The 22,761-nt window shown below is 39.1% G+C and overlaps 1 protein-coding gene across 1 annotated transcript in view; it reads right to left on the minus strand.

The window, feature by feature from the left end:
- LOC126354380 (death-associated protein kinase dapk-1-like) overlaps positions 1 to 21,382 on the minus strand; it is a 313,801-nt gene extending 292,419 nt beyond the window's left edge. Inside the window, exons 1-3 of the mRNA XM_050003980.1 lie at positions 21,037 to 21,382; positions 10,043 to 10,185; positions 2,800 to 3,015 (exon numbers count right to left, since the gene is read on the minus strand). Coding sequence (XP_049859937.1) covers positions 2,800 to 3,015; positions 10,043 to 10,101 — 275 coding nt within the window. The 5' untranslated portion in view covers positions 10,102 to 10,185; positions 21,037 to 21,382. The remainder of the gene's footprint in view (positions 1 to 2,799; positions 3,016 to 10,042; positions 10,186 to 21,036) is intronic.
- Between the last annotated feature and the right edge of the window lie 1,379 nt (positions 21,383 to 22,761).

Raw genomic sequence — 22,761 nt, forward strand, 5'->3', positions numbered from 1 at the left:
CTGTGGGTGGATATATAGGTTTGAGCAGCTGAATTTTATTGGAAAACACCTTTAGTAGATCTGACACTTCTTACGTCAGCAGTTATTTCATATTTTCAATCAAAAACTATGCATGGATGATTGCGACATACTACAGATTTCTGGTGGAATAAAGTCCAGGGGGTGAAAGGGTCATAGGTTTTTTGAGATGACATATTCCCCAAAAATCTCTTCCAGGAGACACATAGCAATAGCTGTGTGCACAGTAGTGGAATCTTGATGAAACCATGAGTGGCTGACTTCATTTTCCTCTACTTGGCAAATGAAGCATGAATCAATAAACAGTAATGTATACTGCTCACAATTTCTTCAAAAAAATACAGGTCCAATATTGCACCATTTGGATATTGCTATCCATGCTCCAATTTTATGATTGTGAAATGGCATTTCAAGCACTATACAAGGATTCTTGATTGACCATAATCGTGTGTGAACATTGCCTGACAAGTGGAACCAGGGTTCAATGGCACATATGATGACATAAAGAATACTAAATAATATTAATGGTATTTCTCTCAGTAAAAGATGTAAACCATCTGCAGTAACCAATTTGCTTTTCATTATTGGCATCTTGCAATTCTTGCATGGCTATCACTTTCTAAGGGAACAATTTCAGTGTTTGCCTAACTGCTTTATGTGTGCTTGTAAGCCCAACATCTTTATCTCGTGCCAACATGTCCATGATTTTGCTGGGCTCCGCTGCAAATACTCTGCAATATCCATCAACTTCTGTTCTTTTGGTTTAGGTGGTCTTCCAGTTGATTTGTCATTGAACTCTGAGTATGTCTCTCAACATCCCTTAATAAGATAACTAACTGAACTGTGATAATATACAGCTGTTTCCAAGAATTTTTCAGAAAATGTCTCCTGCACTAAAACTGATGTTTACTGCAACATTGAAAAGCAAGAAAAATGCATTCCTCAGTTGAAAGCGCTATAATTTAAAAACAAACTTCTAAACACTACACATTGCATTCAGTAGCTTTCATCTACTGGACCAAACAGTTAAATGTCAAGTAACCATAAAATTAATTTAAAAACAATTTTACATTCCACATGGGAAAAATATTTACATATGTCTGCTTGTGTCTGAATATGTGCGGATGGATGTGTGTGTGCACATGAGTGTATATCTGTCCTTTTTCCCCCCTAAGGTAAGTCTTTCCACTCCCGTGATTGGAATGACTCCATACCCTCTCCCTTAAAACACACATCCTTTCGTCTTTCCCTCTCCTTCCCTCTTTCCTGATGAAGCAACCGTTGGTTGCGAAAGCTTGAATTTTGTGTGTGTGTTTGCTTGTGTGTCTATCAACATACCAATTTCGTTTGGTAAGTTACTGCCAACTTAGCTTCAAACTTCCAACATAATCTGCATCCATAGTCCAATGCACAGTGACTTTCCAAACACACTGCATAACCAACATGCAGTAGCACTCTCCTTTTTTTTCAATACTGGGGCGATATGGGTTTCATCAGTTTTTACTTTTACAGACATGCACGCTCCGAAAGTGACAAAAGTCGAAAATAATGCCTCATGATATTTCAAATTTAGGCAGAAGTTTTTTATGCTGACATTTGCAATTTTTTCATAATTTTAGTTCCTTTCTCACTTTCTCGTATAAGGACCTGAAAGTTTTGTTTCTTGTACAGAATAATGTCAATGTATCAGCACAATCCCATCCAAGACACAATTTCGTTGCTCATTTTTAATGCGAAGTTTCTGTGTTTTGTAAAACCTTCTCTTCAGCAAGACATATGTAGTTTTGTTAGCAGCTACTTCTAGTTTATTCTCAAAGCATTACTTACCATATTTTGTGCCACATTACTAATATCTTATCATTTGATTCTTAAGTACCCTGCAGCTGTAATTTAGAGGCTGTATATGAAGCCTTAATAACTGGTGCTGTTTGTTCAAATCTTTACATATGAAACAACTTACTGATATCTCTGAAGGTTGGTTCATGAGTAGAATTTAATGGTTAACCTTTTGTTATACTTATTCTTCTGTAGATGTGTTTAAGGAATGGATCACTTCAGTGTTCAGTCTTTGCAGTAGTCCATGAAGCTATAACAGACACTTTCACGAGCTTGGTTTTTTCAAGTGTGTGAATAATAACTTTTCTTGGATTTTGCCAAATATCTTCAGTAAACATATATGCAATTATGACTTTAGCTGTGTTCAGTCTCAGTCTGTTTCCTTGGAATTATTGCTTCTTACATTTTCCATGTTCATGGGGTAAGATGTTTCTTTCATTTTTTGTCATGTAGTGAGTGATTTCTTTCCTCATGATTTTATTCCTTACTTCTTTATATCCTGAAAGATTTCTATTTTTATTTCGTCTATTTATCATACTTTTCACTGTTTCAAATGTTTGATGGACATGTACACTTTCTCTTAAATATAAAAAATTCTGCACTGTAATTTTCTTGTAGTATTTCATATTTTTCCTTAATATCCTAGGTTTCTCTGATTCTTTTTTAAAAAAGAATCATCAGGCACCAAGGTCATTAAGAACTCTGCAGATTCCTGCAACCTCAATGTCAAGGAACAATCATTGTCTCTCAGCATGGATAGGACAAAATAAAACTTGACTTTCTACAATTTGTATAGCATGTCTTAAATATTTGTTCCAATTAGTTTTCTTTTATAAATGCATGCACACACAAGTGAAATCACTGACAAATTTCTTTGTTACAGTAATAAAAGCAGCTTGGAATTTCTGACTTCTGTTGTTGGGTTTTTTGAATATTCGTGCTTACATCTCAAGAACCAGGACAGCATGTCGAGGACTGTCAAAAGCTTGGTGCAATGTCACAAGGTGTGGATGGCCAGCCAGGCGACGCAAGAGGTGCACTTCACGTCGTATGTCTTCCTGGGATACTCCTCGACATACTCGACGTTTTCTGACGAACTTGGCAGCAAACTGCCGTCCTGTTGACCTCTCTTGACATCGTCGCACCACTGCAAATTGGCCCCTAAGGAAGAACACATGTACACAGCTGTAAGTTTATCAGGACACAAAACAATGGTACTTGTACTTAAATAGTATCAATTCATACATCAGAAGTCTAACATCAGTTGTAGATTTTACGATAGGAGAAAACTAAAAACACAGTTTAAAAAGACAATGGAAGATGAAACGTGTTAAGGAAATTCCAAGACATAATGCTAATTAAACAGACAGCAAAGACAAAAACAATAAAAAATACAAAGTGTATACTTCTACATTTCTGTTGTACCTACTAAAATGCATATTTATTTTATCATGCATTTAGTTTTATTCATTTAAAACTTCATCTGTGGGTGCATTTTTATTATATTTCTTCTAATGTCTCAAAGAATCAACTGCAAGCATATTTTTCAGATATTTCTACATTTGTCACAGGTATTTTTGCCCTAATTTCACTTTGGGTTGCAGCATTATACAGTTCTTGATATAAAATGTGATTAAATATTGCACCAACTAGTGTTTGGACATTTTGGCACTCACACGTGGCTATGTAGTCTGGGTACTGCATTTTTAATGGGTGGGAATGGTTGCATTGGGTAGAATGGGTGAAGATGGTGAAGGGGAGAGAGAGTTGGAGAGGCACAGGGAAAAGCTGATGTCTGAAAGCGAGAGGCAGCAAGAAAATGGATAAGGTATGTGACACTAGTGTTCTTGCCCTGGAAGAGAAAGAGAAAGACATGTGCAGCACATGATGTGATGGAGTGGGTTAGGAGTGGGGGGAGGGGGGGGGGGGATATACGGCAGAGGACGAGAAAGACAGTAGAATTTATTCTGTGGGAGTAGATTCACAGAGAAAAGTGAATGTAATGTCATGTCATGAGGATAAGGATGGAGATGGATGGGGCATCAGATTTACTGAAACTTGAGACATTTTCCATCTAAGTAATTCAGGAAATACAAGCTGGTATTGTGGGACAGCTGTGGGAGGGAGGGGGTAGGGGGATGACATCTAGATGGCACAAATTGTGTAGCAGACATTTAAATAGAGCATGTTGAGCTCAGTGCCACATTTTTCCATAGATTGCCTTGAGTAGTGGTGGTGCACGAGATACAGCACATTTTGTATGAAAGGACTAGATGACAATGTTCTTGGTGAGTGTGGAGGGCAGGTTTTGCAGCAGGGTCTTCCACAGGGATATACTACATGTAGCAAGGGGTTGTGTGCAGGTGTGGCACAAAGATGGACTTGAATATTCCATAGATTTACACTTTAGGAGAGGTGGGAAGAATTTTGGTAAGGTTGCTCTTCACTTCGGGGCACAACAAAAAGTGGTAGAAGTCCTGGCAGAATACATGTTGCTGCTGTTCATCTTTGGGAGTGGTCCTCCGCAGCTGGTTTGCGAGGATGGTTGGAGAACTAGGGGCGCATGTTATGGCACAGGAGATCTGTTTGTGGACTAAATTTGGAGTTTTTCAAGACTTATCACAACATATGTGCAATGGACTGCTTGGCACTGCAGATGTCTGTCCATGTTTGGCTAGACTTTTTAGGAGGGATGTTTTAATGCAAGAGGGATGACATCTGTCGAAGTGGAGGTGCTGTTGATAATTGGTGGTGTTTATATGGATGGAGATTTTCATAAGGCTATTTGAAAGTTGAAGGTCAACGTCTAGGAATGTAGTACACTGTGTCAAAGAAGATCTGGTGAAATGGATTGAGTATCTTGTCCCTTATGTCAGAAATAAAACTGAACCAGATAAAGGGTTTAAAATCTTGAGTAGCTAGGAAAGCTTCCTCAAGATAGCCCATAAACAGGTTGACATGAGAGAGTGCCATGTCACAGATGTTTACATATTTTCTCCTCGAAGGAGAAACAGTTATAGGCAACAACATAGCTAGTCAGGTGTATTAAGAAGAAGGCAGTATGCTTGGAGTCAGCAGGATACTGCAAGAGGTAATGCTCAATGACAGCAAAGCACTGGATATGGGGGATGTTGTGTTATGAGGAAGTTACATTGACAGGGCGGGGACTACTCAGGAGAATGTCGTTATCAGGAGAAAGAAAACTGGTGTTCTACAGATTGGAGCGTGGAATGTCAGATCCCTTAATAGGGCAGGTAGGTTAGAAAATTTAAATAGGGAAATGGATAGGTTAAAGTTAGATATGGTGGGAATTAATGAAGTTCGGTGGCAGGAGGAACAAGACTTTTGGTCAGGTGAATACAGGGTTATAAATACAAAATCAAATAGGGGTAATGCAGGAGTAGGTTTAATAATGAATAAAAAAAATAGGAGTGCAGGTAAGCTACTACAAACAGCATACTGAATGCATTATTGTGGCCAAGATAGACACAAAGCCCATGCCTACTACAGTAGTACAAGTTTATATGCCAACTAGCTCTGCAGATGATGAAGAAATTGATGAAATGTATGATGAGATAAAAGAAATTATTCAGGTAGTGAGGGGAGACGAAAATTTAATAGTCATGGGTGACTGGAATTCGTCAGTAGGAAAAGGGAGAGAAGGAAACATAGTAGGTGAATATGGACTGAGGCAAAGAAATGAAAGAGGAAGTCGCCTGGTAGAATTTTGCACAGAGCATAACTTAATCATAGCTAACACTTGGTTCAAGAATCATAAAAGAAGGTTGTATACATGGAAGAATCCTGGAGATACTAAAAGGTATTCGATAGATTATATAATGGTAAGACAGAGATTTAGGAATCAGGTTTTAAATTGTAGGACATTTCCAGGGGCAGATGTGGACTCTGATCACAATCTATTGGTAACCTGTAGGTTAAAACTGAAGAAATGGCAAAAAGGTGGGAATTTAAGGACATGGGATCTGGATAAGCTGAAAGAACCAGAGGTTGTACAGAGTTTCAAGAAGAGAATAAGGGAACAATTGACAGGAATGGGGGAAAGAAACACAGTAGAAGAAGAATGGGTAGCTTTGAGGGATGAAGTAGTGAAGGCAGCAGAGGATGAAGTAGGTAAAAAGACGAGGGCTGCTAGAAATCCTTGGGTAACAGAAGAAATACTGAATTTAATTGATGAAAGGAGAAAATATAAAAATGCAGTAATGAAGCAGGCAAAAAGGAATACAGACGTCTCAAAAATGAGATCAACAGGAAGTGCAAAATGGCTAAGCAGGGATGGCTAGAGGACAAATGTAAGGATGTAGAAGCTTATCTCACTAGGGGTAAGATACACTCCGGGAAATTGAAATAAGAACACCGTGAATTCATTGTCCCAGGAAGGGGAAACTTTATTGACACATTCCTGGGGTCAGATACATCACATGATCACACTGACAGAACCACAGGCACATAGACACAGGCAACAGAGCATGCACAATGTCGGCAATAGTACAGTGTATATCCACCTTTCGCAGCAATGCAGGCTGCTATTCTCCCATGGAGACGATCGTAGAGATGCTGGATGTAGTCCTGTGAAACGGCTTGCCATGCCATTTCCACCTGGCGCCTCAGTTGGACCAGCGTTCGTGCTGGACGTGCAGACCGCGTGAGACGACGCTTCATCCAGTCCCAAACATGCTCAATGGGGGACAGATCCGGAAATCTTGCTGGCCAGGGTAGTTGACTTACACCTTCTAGAGCACATTGGGTAGCACGGGATACATGTGGACGTGCATTGTCCTGTTGGAACAGCAAGTTCCCTTGCCGGTCAAGGAATGGGAGAACGATGGGTTCGATGACGGTTTGGATGTACCGTGCACTATTCAGTGTCCCCTCGACGATCACCAGAGGTGTACGTCCAGTGTAGGAGATCGCTCCCCACACCATGATGCCGGGTGTTGGCCCTGTGTGCCTCGGTCGTATGCAGTCCTGATTGTGGCGCTCACCTGCACGGCGCCAAACACGCATACGACCATCATTGGCACCAAGGCAGAAGCGACTCTCATCGCTGAAGACGACACGTCTCCATTTGTCCCTCCATTCACACCTGTCGCGACACCTCTGGAGGCGGGCTGCACGATGTTGGGGCGTAAGCGGAAGACGGCCTAACGGTGTGCGGGACCGTAGCCCAGCTTCATGGAGACGGTTGCGAATGGTCCTCGCCGATACCCCAGGAGCAACAGTGTCCCTAATTTGCTGGGAAGTGGCGGTGCGGTCCCCTACGGCACTGCGTAGGATCCTACGGTCTTGGCGTACATCCGTGCGTCGCTGCAGTCCGGTCTCAGGTCGACGGGCACGTGCACCTTCCGCCGACCACTGGCGACAACATCGATGTACTGTGGAGACCTCAAGCCCCACGTGTTGAGCAATTCGGCGGTACGTCCACCCGGCCTCCCGCATGCCCACTATACGCCCTCGCTCAAAGTCCGTCAACTGCACATACGGTTCACGTCCACGCTGTCGCGGCATGCTACCAGTGTTAAAGACTGCGATGGAGCTCCGTATGCCACGGCAAACTGGCTGACACTGACGGCGGCGGTGCACAAATGCTGCGCAGCTAGCGCCATTCGACGGCCAACACCGCGGTTCCTGGTGTGTCCGCTGTGCAGTGCGTGTGATTATTGCTTGTACAGCCCTCTCGCAGTGTCCGGAGCAAGTATGGTGGGTCTGACACACCGGTGTCAATGTGTTCTTTTTTCCATTTCCAGGAGTGTAGATACTGCTTACAGGAAAATTAAAGAGACCTTTGGAGAGAAGAGAACCACGAGCATGAATATCAAGAGCTCAGATGGAAACCCAGTTCTAAGCAAAGAATGGAAGGCAGAAAGGTGGAAGGAGTATATAGAAGGTTTATACAAGGGCAATGTACTTGAGGACAATATTATGGAAATGGAAGAGGATGTAGATGAAGACGAAATGGGAGATAAGATACTGCGTGAAGAGTTTGACAGAGCACTGAAAGACCTGAGTCGAAACAAGGCCCCCGGAGTATACAACATTCCATTAGAACTACTGACGGCCTTGGGAGAGCCGATCATGACAAAACTCTACCAGCTGGTAAGCAAGATGTATGAGACAGGCGAAATACCCTCAGACATCAAGAAGAATATAATAATTCCAATCCCAAAGAAAGCAGGTGCTGACAGATGTGAAAATTACCAAACTATCAGTTTAGTAAGTCACAGCTGCAAAATGCTAACGCGAATTCTTTACAGACGAATGGAAAAACTGGTAGACGCGGACCTCAGGGAGGATCAGTTTGATTCCGTAGAAATGTTGGGACACATGAGGCAATACTGACCTTACGACTAATCTTAGAAGAAAGATTAAGAAAAGGCAAACCTATGTTTCTAGCATTTGTAGACTTAGAGAAAGCTTTTGACAATGTTGACTGGAATACTCTCTTTCAAATTCTGAAAGTGGCAGGGGTAAAATACAGGGAGCGAAAGGCTATTTACAATTTGTGCAGAAACCAGTCAATCTGTATATTGAGCAAGCAGTAAAGGAAACAAAAGAAAAATTCGAGGTAGGTATTAAAATCCATGGGTGAGTCAAGGTTTAATGTTAGCTGTTAGTCAGGTTTTGTCAAAGGAATTATTGCAATTATGTGTGTCCAGTATATGGGTTAGGTGAAAGCAGATCTTTGAATAGTCCAACATGATTGAATTTGGGCATGACATAGTGGGACTGAGGTTCTTAGTCAGTAGGTTGACAACAGACTACTGGGCTACTTTGGATTCTGGGTTTTGTGTGATGTTGGGAGCGCATTTTGGAGGATTTTGCAGATGCAAGAGGTCAGCAAGACTGGCTCAGGTTGCACGTGAGGTTGACAAGGAGGTCTCATTGAGGTAGGATACATCCTGTTGGGCACTGTTTTTCTGAGACAGAAGATAAATGACATAAAATTAGATACCTTTAAGAAATTGTCTGTGGCATGCTCTTCCAGTTATTAGAGAGCAATAATTTCAATTTGGAAGATAGGGTGCAAAGAATTGGGAGTGCATAACTGAATTCAGAGAAGAGCTAATTCAGAGCCAACTTACCCAAGGAATTTGCTTGTGAGGGATATGGATTGTTGTACTCCAAAGAGATGGAGCTCATTGTGAAAAGAGGGGTAGTACCTGAGGAAGAGAAGGTTTTTGATTATGAAATTTCGCTTTTGGGGTTGGGGAAGGCGATGTTCACTGATGAGGCTGCATTCCATAAACATTATATGGGTACTATGTTTTACACAAGATAAGAGAAATTAGAGCTCCTATGGAGGCATACTGAGTTGTTTTTCCCTCGCTCCATTTGTGACTGCAATAGGAAAGGAAATGACTAGTAGTGACAGTTGGTACACTTTGCCATACACCACACAGTGGCTGCATTTCTCAACTAACAGTTCAGTATGTTTATGGAAACAAACTAAATAAACCCAGGCAGATCAACAAATAAAGACCTGAGCTGTAAAAATAGTTGTGGAAAACTATTTGTAGGGTTGGGAAATGAATATACCGAAGGAAATTAAATTGGGGAACCTGTTACACAGTCTCACAGCATGAGAATATTTTGCCGTATGCCAGTGATTGTCACACATGTAAAAAGCATTGCCTAGGAGATGTTATCGATCCATACATATTACATGAGATAACAGTAAGGAAAGCATGTGCAAGAGGAGTAGACAAACTGGATGGGCTGGTGGAAAACATGTTCTATAGTCAAAGCACCTGCAATCAATGATAAAGAATGTCACACAAGTTTGGCACAACTGTGTTTGTTCACCTCTTTTCTCAGGCATGACAACATATGCTTCAGAAAATCTGTTATCAGATCGAGAGCAGGGAGATACACTGCAGGCAATCAGAAGCTCCCCTCATTCTTAAATTTTTGCTTGGTGAAGATGATTTCCATAATGAAATGTTCAGTCATGTATCATATGTCCAATGACAAATCACAAGTCAACATTGCATTAGTTGCTTAGGAAAGGGTGGTATAGTAGTGACTTAAAGAAAGACATAGTCCGTGTTTTTTTTTTTTTTTTAATCTGTACTGAAAGAGACTTCGTAAAACTAACTCTGGTATTTGTTTGTATGTCAAAGAAAAATGAATGTTACTAGGTGCAAGATGTAAGATTACACAGAAAACTTACTTTCCAATATCCTCAAACACATCGTAGAAATTTTCAAAAGGTTCCGTTATGAAGTCCATAAGTGACTCCTCAATCTGAAATCTGACGGATCAGGCATCCATGGCATTCCACAATTTTCAGTTCGTAATTACTGTCTTGCCACCCTGGAATAAAAAAAAAAAAAAAATGCAGAAACAACTAAATGGCAGTTTTGTTTCTGTGCTAAAAAATATTCTGAACAAGTAAAGGGGTTGACCATAAAATGAGAAAATGCATGCCCAAACAACAAACACCCTTATGTTAACATTATACTGATTCATTAGCAAAGTTATTTTTAAGGCCAAAAACTCAACTTTTTCATCAGTTAGCAGTGTAACCCTTGCACACCATGTCTGCGGTCTTGCAGCCATGTCACAACCTCCTAACAGAGACTGAGTGTATTGCACAGTTTAAAAATGATAAGAGTGTCATCCGGTTTTCTTTATGACAGTAATTTTGCAGCTTGCTCACCTGTAGCATCATTTCAGTATTTCATGATATCTTCTCACCAATGTCACTGTAACAAGGAGAATTTCTAAAAACTGTCTTCTCTCCTTCAGACCACCAAATGATATTGACAAAATGGTGCCCAGTTAGTGTATTTTAGTTTTATTCTGTTTGAGGATCTATCAGAACTCTGTTGCTTGGATGGATAGGACTCAAGCAGTTCATCGAAGAAACAAGAAATTTTAAAAGACTGAGAACTTTCATTCATGGAATTCCAAGGAGCAGCGAGGAAAATATATTACAGCATCTAAAGTCTAGTACAACAGTCGCCCACTAACAAGGCTGTCCCTTTACATAAAACATCCCCCCCCCTCCTCCTCCTCCTCCTCCTCCTCCTCCCACTTTGGTATGTAGCACACCTTGGGCATGAACAGTTCCTATGGATATCTGTACAGGTACAATTAAAGGAGGTCATTTTTAATATGACACATTGTGTTCCACCATCACAGACCAATAATGTAGATAATGTAGACAGGTTGAGTATTTTCTACTAGCATTGATAAATATCAGAAATAAACTAGTCAAGGCCACACTAAAATTTATGGTATTGGTTGTCTGGACTACATAACAGCGAGAGTTAGAAATAATACTCTCTTGCCTCGTTACTAGTTACAAATAATCACAGACTATAGTTACATTAGTTTCTGTAATTTATGTTCTAAATATAAGAAGAAATAAATCAGTATTTGTTTTTAAACATCTGTTCTGATGTCATTTAAGACAATTTTCCCCAAGTTCTAAATATGATATCAACAAATTGTTAATGAAATAGTATGTGATATACGCAAATCAAGTGAGGTTTATTATTCAAGACAAAACTTACTGTGGAGTTACACTGTGTTGAAAATTATAACATGTTCATTTGGATTTGAAGTTTACGTTTCTTTCTTACAAAAAAAAAAAAATAATAATAATAATAATTTGTCTTAGATAGCATGTGCTACCAACTAAATACTGTTACATTCATGTGCGATAAGATATAGGCCTATCACCATTATCATGTGCTGTAAAATACTTATCACAGTACTTTTGACAAGCAGGAATACCAGAAAAGAATAAGCTGAGAAGATGACAAGTTATGTGATTGGATGGCACAAGGTGAAACAAACACATGTACTGTGTGTGTATTACAAAACAGAATTCGATTAAACTTTATCCACATATTGTTTCTGCTGCTATAAACATAGTTTTCTTCCAAAATCTGCATTCTTCTTCCACTTTTCTTATTTCTTGATATCTGCACTGGCTACCTCTTTTCTAATGCTGTGTATTCTTTATGCTGAGATTGTTATGCACACAGAAGTTTATTGGCTGGTCACTAACAGGATACCTGGCTCCATAACCACATAATAAAATGGTTATTTTACAGCACCTCCCCCTCTCCCCCCCTCTCTCTCTCACTCTCCCTACAAGTTTGAACACAGTGTTATACTCTTACATGTGATCCTCTAAATTTCTGGTGAACTGACCCTCCTCTTGCATGGTGCATCCTGCCAGTAGTATACATACCTGGAAGAAAGTGTGGTGTTTATGACTGCTAAAGAGGGTTACCTTACAGATCCTCCAAATTACACAGCTTATATCCCCCTGTGTGCCTGCATCACCATGGAAGAAATTCACGAACCATTCTGGACTAATTTTTGTGTCTAGTATATTAGGAAGCTTTTTATCAGATTTTTCTTATCTGAACCTTTCCCTCATGGTCTCACACTGACATAATGTTTAGCTCCAGCCTGTGTCCATCCAAATGTATGCTAATTCTTCAAATTTATTCTAAAGAATGAGTATGTTTAGTCTGCTCTCTTGTGTTTGTTTCTTCTTACCCCACCCAGTAACACAAAAGCTAACTTGCGCATTTCCCAAATAACATCCTGAAAGCCATGGATCAAGGCAATCTTTCAGACATAGTATTTCTTCATTTCCGAAAAGTAATTGACTCAATTCCACAACAAAGGTATCAAAGAAATTTATGACTGGATTGAAAAGAATGATGCAGAATGTTATCTTAAATGAGTAGAGGTTAACAGATGTAGAAGTACGCTGCGGTGTCCCCCAAAGAAGAATGTTGTGACCCTGGCTGTCCATCTTGTATACTAATGGCATGACAGACAATGTTGGTAGTAAACGCTGACTTTTTGCAGGTCTTGAAAATTGTTGAAAATCGTGTAAAACTTAGCAGTTTGCTTTGGATGTTCAGAAACGTACATTTACATTTACTACATACTCCAAAGCCTTCTTACAGTATGTGGCAGAGGGTGGTAAAATGTACTACTACTACTACTACTACTACTACTACCACCACCACTAGACATTTTATTTCCTGTTTCACTTGAAATGGGAGGAAAAATGGCTATCTATATGCCTCCATATAAGCTCCATTTCCTCTTATCTTGTCTTCATTATCCTTGTGTGAAATGTATGTTGGTGGCAGTAGAACTTCTACCACCACCCAAAAATGCTGTTTCTCTAAATTTTCTCAGTAACACTTGTGTGCTACTGGTAAAAATCTACCTCTAACACTACTCAAGAATGTGTTGCACAAGTGTTCCATACATGGTCTCCTTTGTAGATAATTTACACTTTCTTAAGACTCTACCAATAAGCTAAAGCTGACCACTTGCCTTCCCTACTACTGTCCTTATAGACATGTTCCACTTAAAACTGCTTTGCAGTGTTACACCGTACTATTTAATTAATGTGACTTTGTTAAGTAGTATACCAAGAATATTTTTATTCCAACATTAAGGATTGTTTTTTCTATGCATCTGCATTAACTTAAATTTTTCTACATGTAGAGCAAGCTGCCATTCATCACACCAAACTGAAATTCTTTCTTAGTAATCCTCCATCCTTCTGGTCAGTCAGTCAACAATGACACCTTCCATGCATTGCAGTGTTACCAGTAAGCTGTCACAAATAGCTGCCTACTCTACCCTTTCACACTTCCCTGGGGCACTCCTGATGACACCCTTGTCTCTCATGAATACTCTTCAAGCCATTCACACACACTGAGAACAAAACAATCCCAACACCAAGAATGAACTGTATGACATAAACTAAAGGTGGTAAGCATGTTTCTATATCTGAAAGATGATGTCTATTCAAATTTACCACCAGTCCCTTAACAGTAGGAGTACAGGTTTGTTTTAAATACACACTGTAATGGTTGTGAGCATTAGCTACCTTTGAGATTGGCCTTGGTGAGTTGATGTTAGTCAAGAGTTATCAGCATCTCACTGAGTTTGAATGAGGTCATGCAACATGGCTACAAGGAGCTGGATGTTCCTTCAGCAATATTGCAAAAAGACTTGGCAAGAATGTAGCCACTGCATGTAGTTGCTGAAGGCAGTGGTGACGAGAATGTATGGTAGCAAGAAGACAGGGCTCCAAAACACCCATGTGGCACTACCAAGAGTGAAGAGCATCATGTTTGGCTTATGGCTCTGGTGCATCATACAGCGTCCACAGCTCTGAGCAGCAGTTGGCACCACAGTGACAAGATGAACTGTCAAGAATTGGTTACTTCAAGGATAACTCCAAGCAACATCCCTGCATGTGATTTCCATTATCTCAAACCACGTACTTTTGCAACTTGAGTGCTGTCAACTGAGAGCTCACTGAAGGGTGGGGATGAAGGTCTCTTGTGTTTTCAGATGAGAGCTGGTTCTGCCTAGGTGACAGTGACGGATGTGTGTTGATTAGGAGGAGGCCAGTTGCATGCCTTCAACCAAGCTGTCACAGCACTGGACACACTAGACCTACACCTGGGATTATAGTCTGGGAGGCAAGTTTATATGGCAGCAGTAGTACTCTTATTGATATCTCATGCAGCCAAACTGCAAAATTTTGTGTCAGTTTGGTGATTCAAACTGTTGTGCTGCCACTCAAAGTGGCTAGGGTAGTTCCAATATATAAAAAGGGAGATATGGACTCACCTTCCAGTTACAGACCAATCTTCATAGTCCTAGCTTCTTCTAAAATACTGGAATGTGTAATTTACCAACAGCTATCTATCTATTTTGAAAAATTAGGAATAATTAGTGAATCTCAGTACGGTTTTAGGAAAAAGTTGTCTACTGTGGATGCTATAGACTTTGTAGTCAAATACTTACAACAAGTGTTTGAGGATAAGGGCTATGCTCAACCCACATTTTGTGATCTAAGCAAAGCTTTTGACTGTGTAAAGCATAAGCCACTCCAAGAAAAACTAGAATTCTATGGCATTAGACATAACAGCCTTATATTAATAAAATCATATCTTCAGAATCGTAAGCACGTTGTTTGTGTAGGGAGAGAAATGTCTAGTAAAGAACAAGTCAAGGTAGGTGTTCCGCAGGGATCTGTGCTGGGCCCCTTTTTGTTCCTGATAATGATAAATGATCTGCCATCATTTATCAAGTCCACCACTGTGTTGTATGCAGATGATACAACATTTCTTCATGCTAGTGATGATTTCAATAGCCTTAAAACATGTGCAGCAAAGACAAATGACCAAGCATCCTATTGGTTCAAGGCAAATGGATTCCTGCTGAATGAAAACAAAACACAGTAGATGGTCTGTAGTCTTAGAGACAAGCTTCTGTCAGATGATCCAGGTTATGTCAAATTTTTGGGGGTATACATTGATGATAAATTACCTTGGGGTCAACATGTACAATATATTAGTGGTAAATTGTCAGGAGTTATTTACCTGTTAAGACGACAGAAGAAAGATTAAGGAAAGGCAAACCTATGTTTCTAGCATTCGTAGACTTAGAGAAAGCTATTGACAATGTTGACTGTAATACTCTCTTTCAAATTCTAAAGGTGGCAGGGGTAAAATACAGGGAGCAAAAGGCTATTTACAATTTGTACAGAAACCAGATGGCAGTTATAAGAGTCGAGGGACATGAAAGGGAAGCAGTTGTTGGGAAGGGAGTAAGACAGGGTTGTAGCCTCTCCCCGATGTTATTCAATCTGTATATTGAGCAAGCAGTAAAGGAAACAAAAGAAAAATTTGGAGTAGGTATTAAAATCCATGGAGAAGAAATAAAAACTTTGAGGTTCGCCGATGACATCGTAATTCTGTCAGAGACAGCAAAGGACTTGGAAGAGCAGTTGAATGGAATGGATAGTGTATTGAAAGGAGGATATAAGATGAACATCAACAAAAGCAAAACGAGGATAATGGAATGTAGTCGAATTAAGTCGGGGGCTGCTGAGGGAATTAGATTAGGAAATGAGACACTTAAAGCAGTAAAGGAGTTTTGCTATTTGGGGAGCAAAATAACTGATAATGGTCGAAGTAGAGAGGATATAAAATGTAGACTGGCAATGGGAAAGAAAGCGTTTCTGAAGAAGAGAAATTTGTTAACATTGAGTATAGATTTAAGTGTCAGGAAGTCATTTCTGAAAGTATTTGTATGGAATGTAGCCATGTATGGAAGTGAAACATGGACGATAAATAGTTTGGACAAGAAGAGAACAGAAGCTTTTGAAATGTGGTGCTACAGAAGAATGCTGAAGATTAGATGGGTAGATCACATAACTAATGAGGAAGTATTGAATCGGATTGGGGAGAAGAGAAGTTTGTGGCACAACTTGACCAGAAGAAGGGATCAGTTGGTAGGACATGTTCTGAGGCATCAAGGGATCACCAATTTAGTATTGGAGGGCAGTGTGGAGGGTAAAAATCGTAGAGGGAGACCAAGAGATGAATACACTAAGCAGATTCAGAAGGATGTAGGTTGCAGTAGGTACTGGGAGATGATGAAGCTTGCACAGGATAGAGTAGCATGGAGAGCTGCATCAAACCAGTCTCAGAACTGAAGACCACAACAACAACAAGGCGACTTATGGATTGTGTTCCTGAAAAATATGTTAGAACATCCTATTTTTCATTCTTTCAAAGTATGATAACATATGGAATTATTTTGTGGGGGAACTCTAGCTGTGCACATGACATATTAGTACTGCAAAAAAAGCTATTAGGATAATTACTGGTTCTGCATATAAGGCACACTGTAAACCATTGTTCTGTGAGCAGAAAATCATGACAGTTATAAACTTGTACATTTACTATGTTCTAATTTATACGAAGAAGAAATTACCAGAAAGAAAAACCAGAGAAAATGTACATAGCCACAATACAAGAAGGAATAGGTGCCTCTATATTCCCTACGACAGATTGTCAAAGTCACTCAACAGCTACGGAATCATGGGGTACAAGTTATTTAACAATCTTCCTCAATCTGTTCAAGAATTACCTGAACAATTATTCAAACAAACAATTCATGACTGGCTAGTCCTCCACCCATCCTATGATATAAGAGAATTTATCAACTGTAATATAATAATATAATGTTAACAACAAACCTGTTGTTTCTTTCAAACTATTAATTGTATTTTAGTATGTATCTGACATTGTCTATTGCTGTAATGGCCGAATGACAATAAAATCATCATTATTATTATTATTATTATTATTATTCACATTTCATGGGGTCTTTTCCAACAGAATAATGTTCACCCACATACCCCTGTTGTGACCCAACATGTTGTACAGAGCGTCATCATGTTGCCTTGCCCTGCTCTATCACCAGATCTGTCTCCAATGAAGCACATGTGGGACATCATTGGAGGATAACCCAGCATCTTTCACAAACAGCATTAACCTGACCGACCAAGTGCAACAGGCTTGGAACTCTATCCCACAAACTGACATCTGTCACCTGCACAACACAATGCATGCACAACACAATGCATGAACATTTGCATGCTTGCATTCAACATTCTGGCAGTTGCACCAGTTATTAATGTACCAGCATTTCACATTTGCAACAGCTTACTTCACATGTACATTAACCTGTGATCTTGTATGTTAATCACTTAACTATGTTACCTACACAAACGTATTCCTGAAATTTCATTACCCTTCATTAATTATTTTTTGGCATTGCAATTTTTTTCCTGCCAATGTATCTGGAAACCTATTATGTATGCTTGGATAAAGAGGATTTAGCTTCTGGATTACTGTTTTCTCCTAGGCTACTAATTGCTGTATTTCCTATTTACTTGTTCCTTCCTCTGACATGATGCTACCCAAATATTTAAATTCTTGACATACCTTCATGTGCTGATCATCTACTATTATGCTTCTTACATTTTGTCCACTGCATAGGTAGTCTTTTTAAAATTTACTTTCAATGCTGATCTATCATATTCTTCTAATACTTTTCTTAGCACAAAGGAGATATCACCCTTTCCACTAGCAACAACTACCTGAATGTCTGTAAAGAATAAGGCATACGTACAGCGATCCATTGTTATCTGCATGCCCATTCATGCAGTTTTCCTACTCCACAAGTCTAAGGCTTTCTCGGTGTATATTTTGAACAATGCAGGAGACAAAAAACCTCCCTGCTTCAATCCTTATGCAATATTAAAAGGCTATGATGAAATTTTATTCCCCATTTTGATTACACACTCTGCAAATGTGTATAGGTTATATGCTTCTAACATATCTCTCTCCACACACACTCCCCCCACAAGACTTCAAGCTGTTTCTTCAGCAGCACAGTATCTTTCACCTTTGAGATCTATGAACACCAAATGGCTAGTGTTTTATCCATCTGCAGCTACTGTAGTTGTAATTACCTAAATAATCAGGAACCAGTTAAACAAAATAAATTCTATTTGCTTAACCAGTTGTACAGGCAATACAACAACACAACCACAGCAATGTGCAGCATGCATGCATGTTACTGCTGGCACTCGCAAATAATGTTATAGTTATAGCCTTTTGAAGGGCACTAAATCTCTTAAATTGGCTACGGAAATAAAATTTCCTTTATGTAACTAGTTGCTGGTTATTTTAAGAAACACTAAATGACTACTCAGATTTCTTTCCCATCTCTTTGCCTTAAAGTAAAAATATTGTCATGATCAGATTGTTCCTTCCAAAATCCACTTTGCTCTTCAACGTCCATCAACATCCTGTTTATCCTTTTAGGCTCTATAATACAATCTACCAACAGGGTTTGTAAGACTGACTCCTTGATAATTTCTACATGCCTTCTACTTCTTTTTTGTAAACATGACTTAAGATTCCATACATTGTGCATTTTCTCTCCCTCTGACATGCGTGGGGTAAACAACTTACAAAACAAGGCACACAGGAAACCATGTATCACTAATTCCACTAGTGTGTTTTCTGGACCAGGAGATTTTCCACATTCAATTTCTTTCACATATCTCCTTACTTCTGTTTTGCTTATTGGTCCCACATTTCCACACATAATTCATTCCTCAAACCCAGGTCTATGCCTTATAACTGGTTCTCTCTTTCACAAGTTGTGCCTTGAAATGATCTTCCCCATTCTGTGATGGAAATAATTATCATATTTGTCCCTGCCTTCACATTTCTTCTTAAATTCTTCACTGTTTTCCAGGCTTCTCCCACCTTTGTGCCCCTGTACATCCTTCTCCTCATACCTCCTTCTTCTCTGTCTCATTCTTCCTCCTTTTTAACCTCCATCTTTGTATTCACAAAGGCCTACTTTTTTCCTATCCTCTGGGTCCCTTGTTTTCACCCATGTTATGCATTTACTTCTCCACTTTTGTCTTTTTTTCCTGTGTCCTCCATCCACCACTCTGGGCTTTATTTCCTTTCTTCGCTTTGTTGACCCACTGTTTCATCTACTGCCTCATAAATGTGTCTTAATTGTTTCATATTTTTTTCAGCATTCCTTCACTGAAAATTGGCAGGTTTCTAAATCATCTTGGTTTATAAAGAAATTTAACACTTTCATCCCTGAGAGCATTACATTATATTTGGTTGATCCAAGAAATAAAATATGCAGATATAGTTCTTAAGTAAAATAGAAAGTAGAGTCTATAAACAGCTTAGAAGAATTCCTCAGGAAGGGAAACATACAGAGGTGTTTAAGGATTTCTTAGTAAATGTCAAAAATTTCACAGTAATTTTAAGAATTCACTTGAAATTAACTGAGTATTTTTTGTGCTTGTATTTGTATACTAACTTAACAGAAACAAGCTGTTCAGTATAGCTCTACACTAACTTATGGTTTTTAACTATAAAAGATGTACCTTTCATACTATTTCTAAATTAGTTCCTCCTATATCAGTATCCAGTACAAAAAATGATTTAAGAGAAACAATATATGGCAATATGACAGATGCCCTGAAAATTGTGTGGCAATATACTACTTGTGAACATCAGACTGAGAAATCAACAGGGTGGGTGAACTGGAGTGACCCACAGCAATTTGGCAGAACCATAGACACATAGGTAAGAGCTCAACTAAAAGAGCTAAATATCAGTTTCCAAATAACATAATGATATCATAATTATAATTGAAATGTGATAAATGATAAATTACAAGTTTTAATCAGTTTGAAAAGGCATGACTAAACTATTTTTAGTGCACAACTGAAGTCTGCTCCTACAACTTCTTAATATGCTTACTGCTAATCATTTTGTGTGTAGTAATACAGGATGAAATGTAGGAAACTTATTGGAATACTGCAAACAGATGCACCTGTTATTTGGAGGTATTTATCTGAGCATCTTTTACTACAGCATAATTTCCAAAATTACTGTAAGCCCATTTTGCATCAGTAACTAGTATTTAAATTTTACTAATGGTATGCATGAAAGATTGCTTTGCAACAAACAAAGATTGCAGTGTCAGTGACTTTCAATCAGCCTGCATGAGAATACTCGTTGTCTAATGTTCCCTGGAGTTTTTTTGACAACAGACTTTGACTGTTATAACGTGTGTGTCATTATTCACACCAAACATGAAATATCACAATCAGATACCGGTATGTAGGCTAAAAATTTTATTAACCTACCGAAAATCGATTTCAGCTGTCTGTTGTTACCCTGCTTTGCTCTGAGGTGTGTAATCCACTATCTCTACACAGATTTCACTTTTTGTCAGATACGTTAAGTTCTGTGAATGTATGACATGTGCAAGTTGTAATTTCCATTTGGTACAACGTTCACTTCTCTGAATCTAGCTATTGTGCTAGATTTTCGGATTCGTAATCAATTTGCCCTGTTCCGCTTTCTTACCCTTCGAAACAGTTCTAAACATGAAGTAAAATGAAGTTTTTTCGTGCCTTCCTCTAACCTAATATACTTGATGACCTGTATTACTTGTGGAGATATGTTCTACAGATTTGATGTGGTAGAAATTACCAGGTTCGTGTTTTTACTATTAAGTAAACGCAGCACCGTGATTTCAACATTTACTTCCGCGCATTTAACAAACAAATAAAATATGTTTAAAGGATGGGTTTATACATATTACAAAGAACGTTAACATATTTCAAAACGTATTGCAACTTATGCTAAGAGTAACAGTTTTAACAACAAGTTCATAAAAATTGTAAGACAACGTGTGGTAATCATAACGCTAGTATCTACGAATGCCTCTTATTGACAAAGTTATGAAAATGCTTACTTGCAAGGCGCAGTCAGCCGTGACGTATTTTATCCAAAACCATTCACGGGGGAGTAACGCTTTCACAGATACGGAATTACAACGACAGAAACTGAAATCGTTCCGCTGAAGGTGCGATAAAGACTCATATCTACACTGACGATATGGACGCGTGTTCTTTCATATTTGCCACGTACACTTCAGTACACCGACCCTAACAATTTTACCATAGCTTCTGAACAGTCATTCACAGCACACTTCCATTCTCCACTAAACATAAAATCCTAGCTTTTGGTATGTGATGTGACAGTAGAGAGCATCTTGTCAGTGCAACCCGCGCAACAGTCAGCTGTTTCATGTTTACGGAATGTGGCTACCGCAGGCGAACAGTGGAGGTAACAATGCATCGTCTGCTACTGACCGCTCAGTACGGTGTCATGAAATCACATGCTTCGGCATTGTTTGTGTTGTGATAGTTAAATACAAGTGTATGAAGATAAACCTAAAAATTTTGTAAAATTTTTGGGTAAGACGCAGTATGCATATTATTCCATCTTTCATCACGATAACAATTATGAGGTTAGTTCAGATAAGAGTACATTCCAAAATCGACTGGCCCTAAATTACACACGGAAGTATTTTAGTAATTCGTTGTACAAGTAATACCAAGTATATTATCCATGGTGAAGGAAGTAATCACCGAGATGTTAAGTTCAATGATTTGTTTCTATTGGCAACAAACATACAAAGCAACTGAAAACTGAAACACAGCTGTCGTTATTTGCGCGTTCTTTCTTGAACCGAGAGTGTAACAGCCTTTGCTTCCTCAACATTTTTAGAATTTTGTTGTTAAACCATAGTGGGTCGTTGTCGTCCTTGATCCATTTATTCAGCACATACTCTCCAGAATATGAATTACAGCCCGTTTAAACTTTGCCCACAATTATTCCACTCCATCGTACCGCATCTAAATGACGTCAATTCATTGTGTAAGTGAGATGCTAACAACTGTCTGTATTAATGGGACAATGTTCGGGTCTCCCCACGTTGTGGATTGCCTGCATCAGGGCGAAGTTCACATTCAGGGGTAAAGCTGTTGTTGCCTTTTGATTGAAAGGTCCTCAACCTGTTGTTATGCTAAGAGGATGAGCCCCTGGAGATAGTCCATCCATCTGATTGACAGGTCCTTAACCTATTGTTTGGTGAAGTGTTTTTCCATGTCACTCATCTCCGTCCCACCCTCTTGGGAACCTGGTATCACTTCTAATATCAAATTAATTGATTAAAAAAATTGGTAAAACATGGCTCAGTTGTGTCACTTGCCGTATTCACCAGTCGCTTCAGGTTATTCAAATTGCCCCTCCCCCACACTACCACTCTATCAATTTGACTAACTAATTAATTAAAAATTTTATCGATATTCTTCAGTTTTCCTTGCCTCCCAGTCCCTTCTGGAAATAGTGATTGATCGATTGCATTGTGTGCAATATTGTTCAGTCAACTTGGACAATGTGTAGAATATTGTTTATTTAAAAAATTAACGGGCTAAAAGGTGGTATATGGAATGTAATTTTGTAAAGAATTTGTCAGGAAATCGATTGCAGTGTGTGGAATATTTAAACAATTACGACGTTTTTTTATCCGATCACGTAAGGAAACACACAATTACACCATCACAGATCGCTTAAACATATCTGAAAAACTTTCTGGCGTCTCGCCAGCCACGTAGGATGCCACGGGCGCGTA

This window comes from Schistocerca gregaria, chromosome 3 (assembly GCF_023897955.1).
Source record: "Schistocerca gregaria isolate iqSchGreg1 chromosome 3, iqSchGreg1.2, whole genome shotgun sequence".
Taxonomy (NCBI): Eukaryota; Metazoa; Arthropoda; class Insecta; order Orthoptera; family Acrididae; genus Schistocerca; species Schistocerca gregaria.